Source organism: Anolis sagrei, chromosome 6 (genome assembly GCF_037176765.1).
Source record: "Anolis sagrei isolate rAnoSag1 chromosome 6, rAnoSag1.mat, whole genome shotgun sequence".
In the NCBI taxonomy this organism is placed as follows: Eukaryota; Metazoa; Chordata; class Lepidosauria; order Squamata; family Dactyloidae; genus Anolis; species Anolis sagrei.
This window is the reverse complement of record NC_090026.1, coordinates 106,360,986-106,375,893: the sequence shown is the minus strand read 5'-3', so window position 1 is coordinate 106,375,893 and position 14,908 is coordinate 106,360,986. Positions and strand designations below refer to the sequence as shown.

At 38.7% G+C, this 14,908-nt stretch overlaps 1 protein-coding gene across 2 annotated transcripts in view; it reads right to left on the bottom strand.

Moving 5' to 3' along the window:
• The window catches only part of SLC39A12 (solute carrier family 39 member 12), a 42,150-nt gene that overhangs the window by 14,675 nt on the left and 12,567 nt on the right, over positions 1-14,908 (bottom strand). The window contains exons 5-8 of one of the 2 annotated variants that reach the window (XM_060783351.2): positions 13,682-13,860; positions 10,351-10,522; positions 7,366-7,538; positions 963-1,115 (exon numbers count right to left, since the gene is read on the bottom strand). In XM_060783351.2, coding sequence (XP_060639334.2) covers positions 963-1,115; positions 7,366-7,538; positions 10,351-10,522; positions 13,682-13,860 — 677 coding nt within the window. Of the gene's footprint in view, positions 1-962; positions 1,116-7,365; positions 7,539-10,350; positions 10,523-13,681; positions 13,861-14,908 lie in introns of those variants that run through there. The other variant, XM_067470325.1, reaches the window with a different exon arrangement.

Below are 14,908 nucleotides of genomic sequence, written 5' to 3'. Positions count from 1 at the left end.
CCCTCTGCTTATACATGAAGTCAACCAGTACATGAGTATATAGTATATGGTCATTTCTTCACCTTGAAATTTTAAGTAAGTAAGTAAGTAAGTAAGTAAATAAATAAATAAATAAATAAATAAAATTAATGCTTTTCATCAATGTAAAATTAATACTGGGAATCCCTTTAACTAAAACGAGATTTTACAAAATGTCTCTACTCATATTGGCTGGCACTATCTTGGTAACACACACAACAATGCAGATATGAATCCAACTTATGCCTGCATACATCTTTTATGTGCGTGCGGAAGCATTATTGACTGTGACCCATTCAGCACCTATTGTGCATCTTCTTCAGTCACTTACTTCCCTGGGAAACCCAGGAAGGTCCCTAAATATAACATATACTAGACTCTTAGTTAAAGAGGCACCCACGGGGATTGGTATACTGATAATGTAGTTTCTGGTTGCTTGAGAGTTACTGTTAGAAATCAACGTAATTAATTTTATGCTCCATACTATATCATACCATAAACTCTGTACTGACTTGAAATTAATATTGAAATACAGTAATTAAAAGCAAATTAAGAGCAATAAAGGCAAACTTAATGTAACATTTCAGTTAAACATATTTTATTTTCATTTTCATTTAAAGTATATTATTTCTTTGATTTCTTCGTTCATTGCTTGAGTTCCATTTAACTGAGACCCCTTCCACACAGCTGAATAAAATCTCACATTTTCTGCTTTGAACTGGAATATATGGCTGTGTGGAAGGGCCCCGAGAGTCTACTGTAATTGCCATGCAAATAGCTATATAAACATACGAATAGATACTATGTGTTCTTCAATCTCTTCCCTTGGCCAGAGAATGGCTATATGTGGCCCTGCAGGAAATATATGTCCTTCTCACCAGATATGGAGTTCACAATTAATCTTTAAGGAATAAAAAGAAGTAAAAAAGAATGGCTAAACTTACATGCTCATGTGGTGACATCAAAAGAACAAATCCTTTTTCAATAAGAAAAAATCCATAAATTCCTCCAATCAAAGCCAGCATCTTCCAAATGTGTTCTTTGCCTTCATAGAACTTCCCATTCTCTTGAACACTGTGTGTATGTAAACCAAGAACCTAGAGTTAAAATAAATTGATAATTATCTTGTAATTTGTCATGATATCTGACCTTGCTTTTTAAAACAAGAAATGCAACTTGGAATCCTTCTACACTGACCATAAAATGCAGTTCAAGGACATGCTAGCCACTCCTAATGCATGGTGTAGTGTGCATCAAGCCAGAAACGGCATGTTGAAAAACACACCAGAAAGTCCAGAATAAACCAAAAACAAATGCTTCAGCTGACCCTAGCATATCTCATGTTTGCCTCAAAATCAAGACTGGAAAATGTGGAGCATTAGTAAGAACACTATTAGTGCTGAAGCAGTTTAAAATCACCAAAACACAGCTGGCTGGAAGGTAAGCATGCAGGTGGATAGTTACCCCCCACCACATCATTCTCATGGGAACTTGCAGTTTCCACCCATTTCTTGTGCCCTGCCACAGTCCAGCACTAATCACAAACCGATAGTTGGATCTGCACATCAGTGCATCTCACTGGAGTGGTTAAAAAAGCAACCCCACATTTCATGACAGTTGTCTAGCTGCGCCCAAACACGAATCAAGGAACATGGAAGGCACTGCAGACTACTTCAACCAGAGAAATCAGCCATAGCAGAGCACCTAATGAACCAACCTGGACACAGCATATTATTTGAGAACACATAAATGCTGGACCACTCTCACAACCACCATGTCAGACTACACAGAGAAGCCATGGAAATCCACAAGCATGTGGACAATTTCAAAAGAAAGGAAGAGACCATGAAAATGAACAAAATCTGGCTACCAGTATTAAAAAACTCTAAAATTACAACAGCAAAACAACAGAGAGTAAACAATCAGGCACATCAAATCACTCTCAACAAAAGATTCCCCCCAGGCACTTCCAAGCCATTAAATGCTAATCGAGGTGGTCAGTTGAAACATTCACACCTAGCTCCAGCAGACAAAGGTCCTTTGTCCCACCCTGGTCATTCCACAGACATAAACCCATTTTCCTACTTCCAATAGACCTCACTACCTCTGAGGATGCTTGCCATAGATGCAGGCGAAACGTCAGGAGAAAATGCCTCTAGAACATGGCCTACAACAACCCAACTGTCTAGCTGCAGATACGATTCCCTGTTTTGGTTCTGATCTGCAATTGGTCGATATTATGGCCTCTGTCCCAGCCTCAAAATGTTTCCTCTACTGTTTGTGTAGGCACCACACAACAAAACCTGTTCAGTTTATTCAGTTCCAAGATGGATTATATTGTAAATGTAGAAGCATCCTGAACTTCAGTTAAATCAATAGTCATCTTGAAACACCCAACAGCACAATTATACAGAGGAAAAGGATGCTTTGCAGAGTTTTACACAATTAATAATAGTACAATGGGCCACCTTGTTCTACTCTTCTGTGTTGGTTGAGTTGCATACCAACTGGCTCAAGACTTTTATTGTTCAGTAAACCTTTGGGAAATTGATTTTTAACGAGAGAAGGACCTTTTAAGGCACTGCACTGTTTTAATCTTTATTTAAAACTAGTTGTCCCCTGCCACGCGTTGCTGTGGCCCAGTCTGTGTATATGTGTTTTGTGTGTGTATTTGTGCATATGTGTATATATGTGTGTTTGCATATATATGTGTGTATGTGTGGTTTTGTGCATGTGTTGTAATGCATTTTTTTAATTTTTGGGTTTTAAACTCAGTTTTTTATGAGTGATAGTCACTCGTTGGCCTGACAGGTGTATTGTGTCCACATTTTGTGTCAATTCATCCAGTGGTTTTTGAGTTATGTTAATCCCACAAACGAACATTACATTTTTATTTATATAGATACTATAATAGTAAATAGCTGTAATTCGGTTGTTATTCAGTGTTCCTTTAATTTCAATTTTGTATGTATTAGCTCATTGTGTGTGTGTGTGTTTTGTCTTTTTGTAAGTAATGTTGAGTTCAGGCGTGGGAGAAAGTGGGATATAAATAAAGTGATGGATGGGTGAGTGGGTGGGTATATTTGAAAAGTACTATTTTTGAGACTGGTTACACTTGCTGTTATCAGCTGACTTGATGCATTTTATAAAGTTTTGTTTATATGTTTTGTTTTTGTGTGCCTTCAAGTCATTCCTGACTTATGGTAACCCTCAGGCAAAGCCATTTCAGGGTTTCCTTGGCAAGATTTGTTTAAAGAGATTTGCCTTTGCTTTCCTCTGAGACTCTGGGAGTGTGACTTGTCCAAGACCACTCGGTGGGTTTCCATGGCCAAACAGAGATTTAAACCCTAGTCTTCAGAGTCATAGGGCCCATCTATATAGGTCATGTGAGTCAGTTCAGGAGTGATTTGACTTCATGACATCCACACATCATACTGGGTTCATTCTCCTTAACGTAGGAGAAATTTCTCTGAAGCTCGAGACCTTGCCCATTTTTGGGCCAGTGTAAACAGTTAGAAACATAGAATCATAGAACTGGAAGAGACCTCATGGGCCATTCAGTCCAACCCCCTGCCAAGAAGCAGGAATATTGCATTCAAAGCACCCCTGACAGATGGCCATCCAGCCTCTGTTTAAAAGCTTCCAAAGAAGGAACCTCCACTACACTCCAGGGCAGAGAGTTCCACTGCTGAACGGCTCTTACAGTCAGGAAGTTCTTCCTCATTTTCAGATGGAATCTCCTCTCTTGTAGTTTGAAGCCATTGTTCCGCGTCCTAGTCTCCAGGGAAGCAGAAAACAAGCTTGCTCCCTCCTCCCTGTGACTTCATCTCATGTATTTATACATGACTATCATATCTCCTCTCAGCCTTCTCTTCTTCAGGCTAAACATGCCCAGCTCCTTAAGCCGCTCCTCATAGGGCTTGTTCTCTAGACCCTTGATCATTTTAGTCACCCTCCTCTGGACACATTCCAGCTTGTCAATATCTCTCTTGAATTGTGGTGCCCAGAATTGGACACAATAATCCAGGTGTGGTCTAACCAAGGCGGAATAGAAGGGTAGCATTACTTCCCTAGATCTAGACACTATGCTCTGATTGATGCAGGCCAAAATCCCATTGGCTTTTTTTGCCGTCACATCACATTGTTGGCTCATGTTTAACTTGTTGTCCACAAGGACTCCAAGATCATTTTCACACGTACTGCTCTCGAGCCAGGCGTCCCTCATTCTGTATCTTTGCATTTCGTTTTTTATTGCCAAAGTGGAGTATCTTGCATTTGTCACTGTTGAACTTCATTTTGTTAGTTTTGGCCCATCTTTCTAATCTGTCAAGATCATTTTGAATTCTGCTCCTGTCCTCTGGAGTATTGGCTATCCCTCCCAATTTAGTGTCGTCAAACTTGACAATCATGCCTTCTAACCCTTCATCTAAGTCATTAATAAAGATGTTGAACAGGACCGGGCCCAGGATGGAACCCTGCGGCACTCCACTCGTCACTTCTTTCCAGGATGAAGAGGAAGCATTGGTGAGCACCCTCTGGGTTTGTCCATTTACCCAGTTACAGATCCATCTAACCGTAGTTTTGCCTAGCCAACAAGGGACTAGTTTGTTTGCTAGAAGGTCATGGGGGACCTTGTCGAAGGCAAGGTCCCCCCATGATCAAGCAGTTGAGCTGCTTCCAATTCAGTAGTGGTTGTGACTGTTCACATCACCATCCTGCTTTCCCTGGTAAGCCCAGAGATAGGGGATGGCACTTGCCTTCTCCTACCAAGCATGAAAATGGCTGTGATTACCACTCGGTACCTGTAGTAATGATAGAGTGATGACATGATGGAGAAGAGAGGGGAAAAAGAAGGAATCTCTCCCTTCTCCCCTACTTCCATCTCTGACATAATTTTCTCACTCTGACTAGTGTCTACAGATGCTACAGTGGTTGCTACTCAGACCAGATTGATTGGGCAAGGTCAGATTGGCAGTTGCCCTCCATCTGCTGGCCAGCTCCGATCCAACAGGACCTGAGCTGACTTAATGGCCTGCAATGCAGTCAGCAATGGCACTGATCCCAATTACCCTTTGCTGGATCAGCACTGTCATTTTTGGCACGAGTAGATGGCCCCATAGTTTAATACTCAAACTGATATATTGTGCTGGCTCTGCCCTATTATTTCAATAAAAATGCCTGATTATATTGAAATTGTTTAAGTAATTAGGGCTGCAATCCTATACCTATAATTAGTGTCCAGTGTCAGCAGAACTGAGATATTCTTGGTCTACCCTCCAGCTGAACCCCCTCCTTGGCATGAAAGGATTGTTCTGGAGGGTTTTGCATTTGGAGTGGATGCAAGAGTTTCTAGTGGAAGTATCTCACTGGTTATTAGGACTTACTTCTAAGCAGACATGCACAGGATTCTGCTTAGAGATCAGTAATCCTGTTATTATTCTTTCCCTGATATGGTTCTTTGGAGAAATGGAGAAAGAAAAGTTCTTTTCTCTTCCTGCACTTTGCTTTTGGTGCATTTTTGATAATTGAAGATAATTGTTCTGTTTTATAATCAAAAATCCATTAAAGACTCCTCTTTGCCCCTAGACAATATCCTTGCACTGTTGTATTGTAGAATCCTTTTACAGGCATGTGTTAATTGCATGAAATGTTTCAATGAAGACATGTTCTCATTTTAGATTAAAAATTAAGGTAAACATTTTAAAAAATGCTTATGGGAACCGCAATTCTAAAACACCCTGCAAAAGCTACCAAATATTAAGTATAAATCTTAGTGACTGATGTGCCAGCGCTTTGTCTTAACTTACAATAATGTTAGTCTGACCTTGGCCTTGGTACACAAAGAGCTGCCATTTCAATTGCTTATTAGTGTCAGAGGGGCAGGCAAAAATCCTCAGAAGTAAAAGGAGAAATTGTATTAATGTGATTCCAAGTACTAGTGTACAGATGGTAGTGGAAAACGTTTTCCACGTCTCTCATTGCAGTGTACTTAAGCTTGCATTAAAATATATCACAAGGCAGAATCAGTATGATATATCAGTGGTAAGCTGTAAAATCAAATGAACCATAACAAGGACTTGAAAAGGAGCTTATGCAATTGAAAACAAGTCTTCTAGATCTGCAATGATTTTTCTTATATAACATCCTTCAGAAATGACATTTATATGAGCATGGGATCCTTTCTGCTAATAAACAGATACTTTTTGATCCCGGCTGTGGCCAGGAGAAGTCCCATTAACTGTTCAAGAACTGTTATGCTGAGAAATATTTTTCTTAATGTGTAATAGTACCTGTCTTTATTAATATAAAAGTTGTTACTAGTCAAAAGGGTCTTGACAACATAACAAGTTGTTAGGGGTCTTTTACAACCTATTAACAAGAGTACTCAGACCATAATAGAATGACAGAATCTACCCAGCACTTTGTAGATAGGCTTCTTAGCGGCTTGTGATATCATTGACCATGGTACCCACACATTCAAATATGCAAAGAAAAGTAAAGTAAAGCAGGGCGAGGGAGCAATACACAAGCCAGCCAATGTAAGTGCAGGTGGGTGTTAAGAATGACAGGACAACAAGAAAGGCTATTAGTTTATATATGAACATATGGATATATCAGCCTACATGCTTGGATGAAAAAAAATGTACCAGCAGCACTCATGTGGCCTAAAAGCATCTGATACAATGAACATTTAAACATGATAGAAGCACCCTTTTTATTGTGGTGGAGGAGCTGTGTGGCTTTTTCAATTCATATTAAAACAGGTGAAAGTGATGTTACCAGGGTCAAACTGGGGTAGGATGCTGCTCACTGGAGCTGGGATATAACCCTTGTGTGCATTTAGTCTAAGGGCCCTTCCACACAGCCCTATATCCCAGAATATCAAAGCAGAAAATCCCACATTATCTGAGTATGGACTCAGATAGATAACCCAGTTCAAAGCAGATATTGTGGGATTTTCTGCCTTGATATTCTGGGATATAGGGTTGTGTGGAAGGGCTCTAGGTCTCTGGGAGAGGAGAGCTGAAACCTCTGCACAACTATAGACACTCACACGGTGTCCTTGGGCAAGTCATATTCCTTCAGCCTTAGGCCCCTTCCACACACGAACTGGAATATATGGCAGTGTGGACTCAGATAACCCAGTTCAAAGCAGATATTGTGGGATTTTCTGTCTTGATATTCTGAGTTATATGGCTGTGTGAAAGGGCCCTTAGAGAAAAGAAATGGCAAACATACTTTGAATAGATTTTGCCATAAGTAAGATTTTATAGTAATTTGTGAATCTTCCATATATGAGAAATTGCTAGAGGTACAGGAAATAGATTTTGAAAACACAAACATTACCTGTGGAATAAGATGCAGCAGAGCATCCCCAGAAAGGGTTCCTACAGCTAATCCCACAAATAATTGTAAAATGAGGGTATAGCATTCTTGACATGAATTGAATAGTATGAGAGTTGTGCCAAACATAGATCCAACTGTAATCAGTAAAACTGCAAGAGTACTATAGCCATACTCTGTGAAAAAAAAAGGAACAAGCAACTTAAATACATTTTCTTTCTCTCTCCCCCCCCCCCCCCCGCCCTGCCCTTTCTTTCATTCTTTTCATTTAATGTAGGTTTCAAATGCCATTTCTCACTCAAAGGTGACAAAAAAGAATCCACGGTTTTCTTTTGTTCTCGTATAAAAACAGGTTTATGATTTTTGCTTGACTGTTCATACAAATGAGTAATCATAATTAGAGAAGGGTTAGAATTCTGTTCAGTTCCTTTTTCAGACAAGAACTTAATAGAATAGTTTTCTAAACATTATGAGGGGAGGGCTGTTTTGAAAATCTTAAAAATCTTAACTTTTAAAGAAAGCAAAACAAGCAAGTTTGTCCATCCAGGGAAAAGGCTTTTAGAGCTCATTCCTCAAAAAATGGGTTTCAATTCCCATATAGACAACCATGCTTATGGTAGAAAAGTACACTTACAACGTGATTATCTGTTATTTATCCTAGCAAGCACCTTGTTTTTAATGGCAGCGTGATAGGCATCTGTAACACGGATACTTTTGTTGTTCATGTTATAGATTATTTATTTATTTGCCACATTTGTATACCGCCTTTCTCAGCCAGAGGCGACTCAAGATTAGGCAATATTCCATTTTATGACACAAGTATTACCAACTGTTTGCATTCTGGTAATGGCTATAGTTACTTAATTTAACCAATGTTTGGTAATTAGGCTTTTAAAAAGTTCTCGAATGTCATGTATTTATTTATAAATGTGAACTCCATTCTCTAATGCAATGATGAATGCATAACATAAAGTTACACATCAATAACTCATTTGTGATCATGGTTGCTATGTTGTCATAATTATAGCACTATTTCCATAATCATAAACCCTCTGACCTTCTTTACCAAGCACTAGCTGTTCTCAGAAAAGGAGGTCTGTTCTCCTTGAGATTGAGATGTGGGTGGATGATAGGCCTGGGTAACAACGGAAAAAATTGTTTCTAAACTCGTTTCGTTTTTAGGGGTCCATCGCGTTTCGTTTTTTTAAAGAATTCCAAAATTTTCCTTTTAAAAATTTCGAAATTTACAAAATTTCGTATAATAATGAATCGATTCGTTAATGGCGGACGCGATTGCGCAATATGCTAAAAAAACCTCCAAATGGGACAGGGGGAACTTCTGAAGCTTCCCTCTCCCTCTGTTGTTGACTGTTGGTGTGATAAAACAAACAACAACTATAAAACTTGCACCAAACATGCGTAAATAATAACAAAATAATTACGAAATAATTTCGAAATAATTACGAAATAATTACGAAATAAATTGAAAAAATTGTTTCGAATCTAATTTACTCCTCACACTATTCCTGCATGGCTCAATATTGGATCGTAAGCTAATTTAAATACGAATTAATAACGAATTACGAAATTAACGAACGAAACCACCCAAGCCTAGTGGATGATGTTTCTACCTTTCCTCTAGCCAGTGAGTGGGGCTGCAACAAAGACTTCGGGGGCAGCATTTGGTTGTTGCAACATTTTTCAGTGCTAGGAGGACCCACTCATACCTGATTGCCAACAGAATAGACTATCTCCTCATGGATCAACTGTCACCCAGCAAAATAGGTCTGAGGAGTAAGGTGAGACAACACCTAGGCCTCATCTATGCTGCCATATAATGCAGTTTGAACTCCATTATAATGGTCAGTGTAGACTCATATAATGCAGACTGAATTGCATTGAACTTCATTATATCAGTTTACACTGCCATATACTCCAGCTCAATACTGTTAATCTGCATTCTGAACCCAGATTATATAACACCGTAGATGGGGTCTAAGAAGTAGAATTCTGGTTATGATGGAAAGAATCTGGATTTACTGTTAGTGAGAATGTCAGGGTAGGAATAGTGATAGAGTCATCCATCCCCAAATGGAAATAGTCTATTTTATGAAGACGAGACAAACTTGTAGTGTAGGGCAGGCAAAGAAGAGAAGAGAAAGGTAGAGACAAGTGAAGCTGGTTGAATCTGACCTTCAGCAAGGTACAATCAAAGCAGACTTGACAAGAAAAGATTCAGTAAATCATACACGTATGACTTAGCTTTGCCTGGTGTCACATAATAGAGAGTACAATTGGATGCAAATGTAATGCTTGATTACAGATCAAGGGTAAACCAGCAGGCAGAGAATGACAGATTCAGTTCTTTTGTTATACTGATGCACCTGAAAAGCACTGAAAATAATATGCACAGCTCCCATGTCACCTAAAAAGATACTGAGAAATGACAGAAGGCATGTGTTAAAAGCAACTCAATTTTTTATTTCTAAAAAAGGGAAAAAGTGTATCAAAGCTTGGAAAATCACTTTTTTCATAGTACACCACCCATGATCCCCAGATAGCATGACCAATGGAAGCTGTAGTCCAAGAAAGAAACTTTTCTGAGGTGTGATCTATTTCAGATAGTGTTATAAGCAATAATGCCCACCTACCATCTGTCCCAATTTAGTAATAGAAATAGGTTAAGGACAAAGAGGGAAAGTGGGAGGAGCAGAAAATAATTGGGACATTTAAAAAAGCACTTGAAAGCATTTTGGAAATGTAGGACAACTGAGTATTAATTGGAACAAAGAGCGAAAGTGGGAGGAGAAGAAAGAAATTGGGACACTTTAAAAGCATCTGAAAAAGTAGGACAATGGAGTATTAATTGGAACTGGCTCTGCCAAATTGAGACCATTAGAGAGCAAGCCATATTATTAACTGAACTTTATTATTTCCTTTGCCTTCAAAACATAGCCTTTTGATTTAAGATATGAAAACACAACTTACTTTCCAGAGATTTTGGTTGAGGTTTTGCATGTTTGGACTCAATAAGCTTGCAAGAACAGCTTAGTAATTGCTGAATGATTGCTGGGCTCATTTGTCTGAAGTGTTCTTTAGAAACTGATAGATGGCTGTCATGTAAAAATATCTCCACAAGTTCACTTGCAGAGAAACAGGCCTGTGTGGGAGAAGGCAGAGTGTTAACTAAATTCAAAAGCTTGGAGATCTAGAAGAAAACTATACTGAATACACACTATCTTTTCAAATATAAGGGCCAAAGTCTAAAAATCTGAATACTATCCCCATCACCACAACCAAAATTCACAACTTTAATGTTTCCACATGTACAGTTTTATAAACCATATAAGGTAAAATAGACTGGCCATGCTATATTTATCTATGTCAAAAGCATAGCATAAATAAATAAGTTTAAAACCGACAACAGGCAATAGCGACCACATTGTTTGTAGCTTTAAACAGTTCTTCCTCTGTGCATGAAGCAGATGCTGAGTTGTTTATTCTGCTCCACAGTCACACAAGGTGGAGGATTCTTCAAGATAGTGCCATTTAGCCAGGTTGTCTTTTGATCTGCCCACTCCACTTCTGAGTCTATTCAGTGACTTCCGAGTTGCCCATTCTTGGTTTGCCCCTGGAGGAAGACTCTCACGGGGGACCATCCAGTTGGGATTGCCTGATTTTGCTGCCCAGAGGGATACTCTTGCTGTTGCTGGAGGAACATTTAGAGGAGTAGTGGTTCTCATGAAGCTTTTCCTTGATTTAAGTCTACTGGGAGGTGGCTGATAGTCATACAATGGGTGGCTTTTACAATGTTCAACCTTATTTCTCTCGCAATTGTCAGCAACTTACCTTCTCACATGGGTGGGGGGGGGGGTGCCAGCTAGGTTATACCTAGGCCAAGCTGTACTAGGTATATGGGCATTTAACCACTAGACCGGAAGAGTTAACCCAAGGTCTTTTGAGGTCTCAGATGAAGGACAAAATTCCTCCTGCTGCCATTTCACATTTCGAGGTTGACCAGAATTATAGTTGACCAGACTGGTGATGGGACAATATTTTCCACTTCTGAAATCCACGGACTAGATTATGAGTTACCAGTCAGGTAGTGTGGATCACAATTCTGCCCTTTTATGAATAACCAAATGGCTGCCTCCTTTTATCTAATGGTTTTATGGAAATAACTGCTGGCAGAGGATTTTAGGAAAAGGCAGGCATCCAATTAGCCTGGCTTCTAATAAGCACACTATAAATATAAAATATGTTATACTCTGCAACAGAAGCGAACAGAATATATTGGATCAAGCAATATATTCTGGGTAATCTTGAGTTGCTTCAGGAGTGGACAAAGGGAAAACTAACCCTCTAATTACCTTTGTAGCCAACAAAGACTTGTGCCCTGCAAAGGTGACATCCTGCAACAAAGCATTAGTGTATTTGAATTTGCTTAAAAACAAGACAGAATAAATATATGAAGGGGTTGAAAGATGCTTACTGTTCTGAAAATCTAATTATGCATTGTTGTTGTTGTTTTCCTTGCTGCTGCTTATGATATGAAATCATGCAGATTTCCTTCCTATCCAGAAAACAACAACAACAACAACAACAGCAATAGCAACAACAACATAACGACAACAACTTTTGCAATATCTTCAATACTTACTGATAAGATCTACGACCTATTTGGGTGTCATTCCATGTGATGGAATGAAATTTTCTGTCTTAATTTAATTAGAGGTAGCAAAAATGAGCACCATCTGTTACCAATGAAAAATAATGGCTTTTTTATGTATGTGTGAAAAACACAAGACAAAATTTAGCTACAACATCAAATATATTGTTGCCGGCCATGACCTTCTCAAAGGAACATGCATATTAATAAAGACATTAAGAAATAAGAAGAAATGTTGATATAAAATGAAGCTTTCCCCAAAAGCTGCTTTTTATCTTCTGCCCAACACAGAACCCACTGAGCCAAATATGAAGGAGGCATTTCTCACATTCGGTCTGGAGCAAGACTGGAGAGATTGAACAGAGGAGTTGTCATGACAAAATGACTGTATTGATACATTGGAATGTACACACACACATACAAGTTATTTCTTATACAGAAAAAACTAGTAGGTACATAAGGTTGAAAAAGTGATAAAAAAGGATGACGTAAAAATCCGATGGGGCTTTAAGGTTCAAACTGGCAAACTATTATAAAATCTAATGCCAGGCATAACTGTGTTTGGGGAAAAAGGAAGCCTAGAATTCCAGAGGAGAGCAGAATCAAAGGCAGAGAGAAGGAAAAATGATTAAATATTAAGACCTATAAACCAACATTTTCACCATTTCGGCAAAGAAAAGAACTGTGTTTCTCATACTGATAGGTGTTCTGAAAGCAATTCTGAATAAATTGTCATTTTAAATAATGAAAACACAATTGATGAGATAACAATAGCAGATTTTTTTAAAAAATGCATCAGTTTGCAAAAGCCACTTACACTATTCAATGGGGTTATGGTCATTCAGAGAGTAAGGACATCTTATTATTATTATTATTATTATTATTATTATTATTATTATTATTATTTCAAGCATTTATACCCCGTCCTTCTTGACCTCCGAGGAGGGACTCATAACAGCTTACCGTGTCAATTCCAATATATAAGAAAACGGCGTAGGATGAGACCTCAACAAAGATTTTGACACTAAAACTGTTACAAAATAACAAGATTTACAACTTGATTGAAATGGTGGAGCTATGCCCCCCTTCTACGCTGCCTTATAATCCAGATTATCAAAGCATATAATCCACATGATCGGCTTTGAACTGGATTATATGAGTTTACATTGCCCTTGGATGCAATGGGTTAAACCCTTGTACTGGCAGGACTGAAGACTGATAGATCGGAGGTTCAAATGTGGGAAGAGTACGGATGAGCTCCCTCTGTCAGCTCCAGCTCCCCATGCGGGGACATGAGAGAAGCCTCCCACAAGGATGGTAAAACATCAAAACATCTGGGCATCCAATGTGCAACATACTTGCAGACAGCCAATACTCTCATACCAGAAGTGACTAGCAGTTTCTCAAGTCACTTCTGACATGAAAAAAAAAACCCTGCAATTTCATCCAGTTGGAAGCAGATAATCTGGATTTTATATGGCAGTGTAGAGGGGGCCTTAGACTCTCTCACAGCAAATTTGCATGGCTCCATTTTTTAATAGAAGTGTTACTTCTATTTTTTAAAAAAGAGAGAGCCTTATATAAATCATTCGGAAATACATCTCTTTAGAAGACAATCTGACCCATCATATGCCACAAGTGTTTGCTTACCTGATCCCATTCAATAGTTTTCTCATTATTTTCCCAATGTTTAATGCTCCCATTGTTTGGCTTTGTTACATCTGAAATGATTAGATACCCAATATCTCTCACTGTCTTATTTTGACAAGTTTGATGATTTGTGCAGCAATCCTTTCCAGCCCATAGTTTGCTCAGGAGTTGGTCTATTGCTAAGAATTTTTAAAGAAAATATAGCATTACTTTCTAAACTAAAACAGTAGTGCCTTCTCTTACATCAATAATATTTCAAATGCATGATTGTCAATATGTTTGGTGGGTCACCTGCCAATACAGTACATAATACCATTGCCTTCTGGGTTTATATTGCTAGATAATGAAAGGCAAAGAATGCACCCTCTTAATTTGAGTTCAGATATATTGTGTGAAGACTGGACGATGAAAGCACATGAACTGGTAGAATATACAAATATTGCAATTGCCATTGAAAGGTTTAGTGTAATGTTAGTAGATTGGTGTTCCTGAAATTTATTTATTTATTTATTTACTGTCCTTGTATACCGCCGTTTCTCAGCCTAATTGGCGACTCAACGCGGTTTACAACAAAATATACAGTGCACAGTATACAATTAAAACCATAAAAAACATAATACACAATATTACACGAAATCACAATCCAATACATCTCCTAACTAAAATCGTGGTCCAATTGCATCATCCATATTACCAATCCGTAATCAACACATTCATTGCACCGAATTAGCCAAATGCCTGCTTGAACATCCAAGTTTTTAGTCTTCTTCGGAATACCATCAGCGAGGAGGCTGATCTTACCTCCATGGGAAGGGCGTTCCAGAGCCGAGGGGCCACCACAGAAAAGACCCTGTCTCTCGTCCCCGCCAGCCGCACCTGTGAAGCAGGCGGGATAGAGAGCAACGCCTCCCCAGAAGATCTTAGGGGAAATGTATACTTATCCAAAGTGCAGTTAGCAAGGCAAGTTTATAAAAATAATAAAGTCAGTTCTAGGAACAATGGAAGGGGAGGGAAGGAAAAAGAGACTCCTCTCAGAAGTTTTAGAGAGAGTGTCATAGCTTTCCTCCCTTATTTTCAGATTTCATTGTTTTATATGTTTACTCTGACATAAGGTGATGTCAGATTAGAGAAGGTTAATATGGTTTAATCTGGAGTAAACTTGAATTTCCCAGTTTGCTCTGGATTTGAAAATAACTGAAAAGATCTGGAGCTTATTGCAAGGTCCAG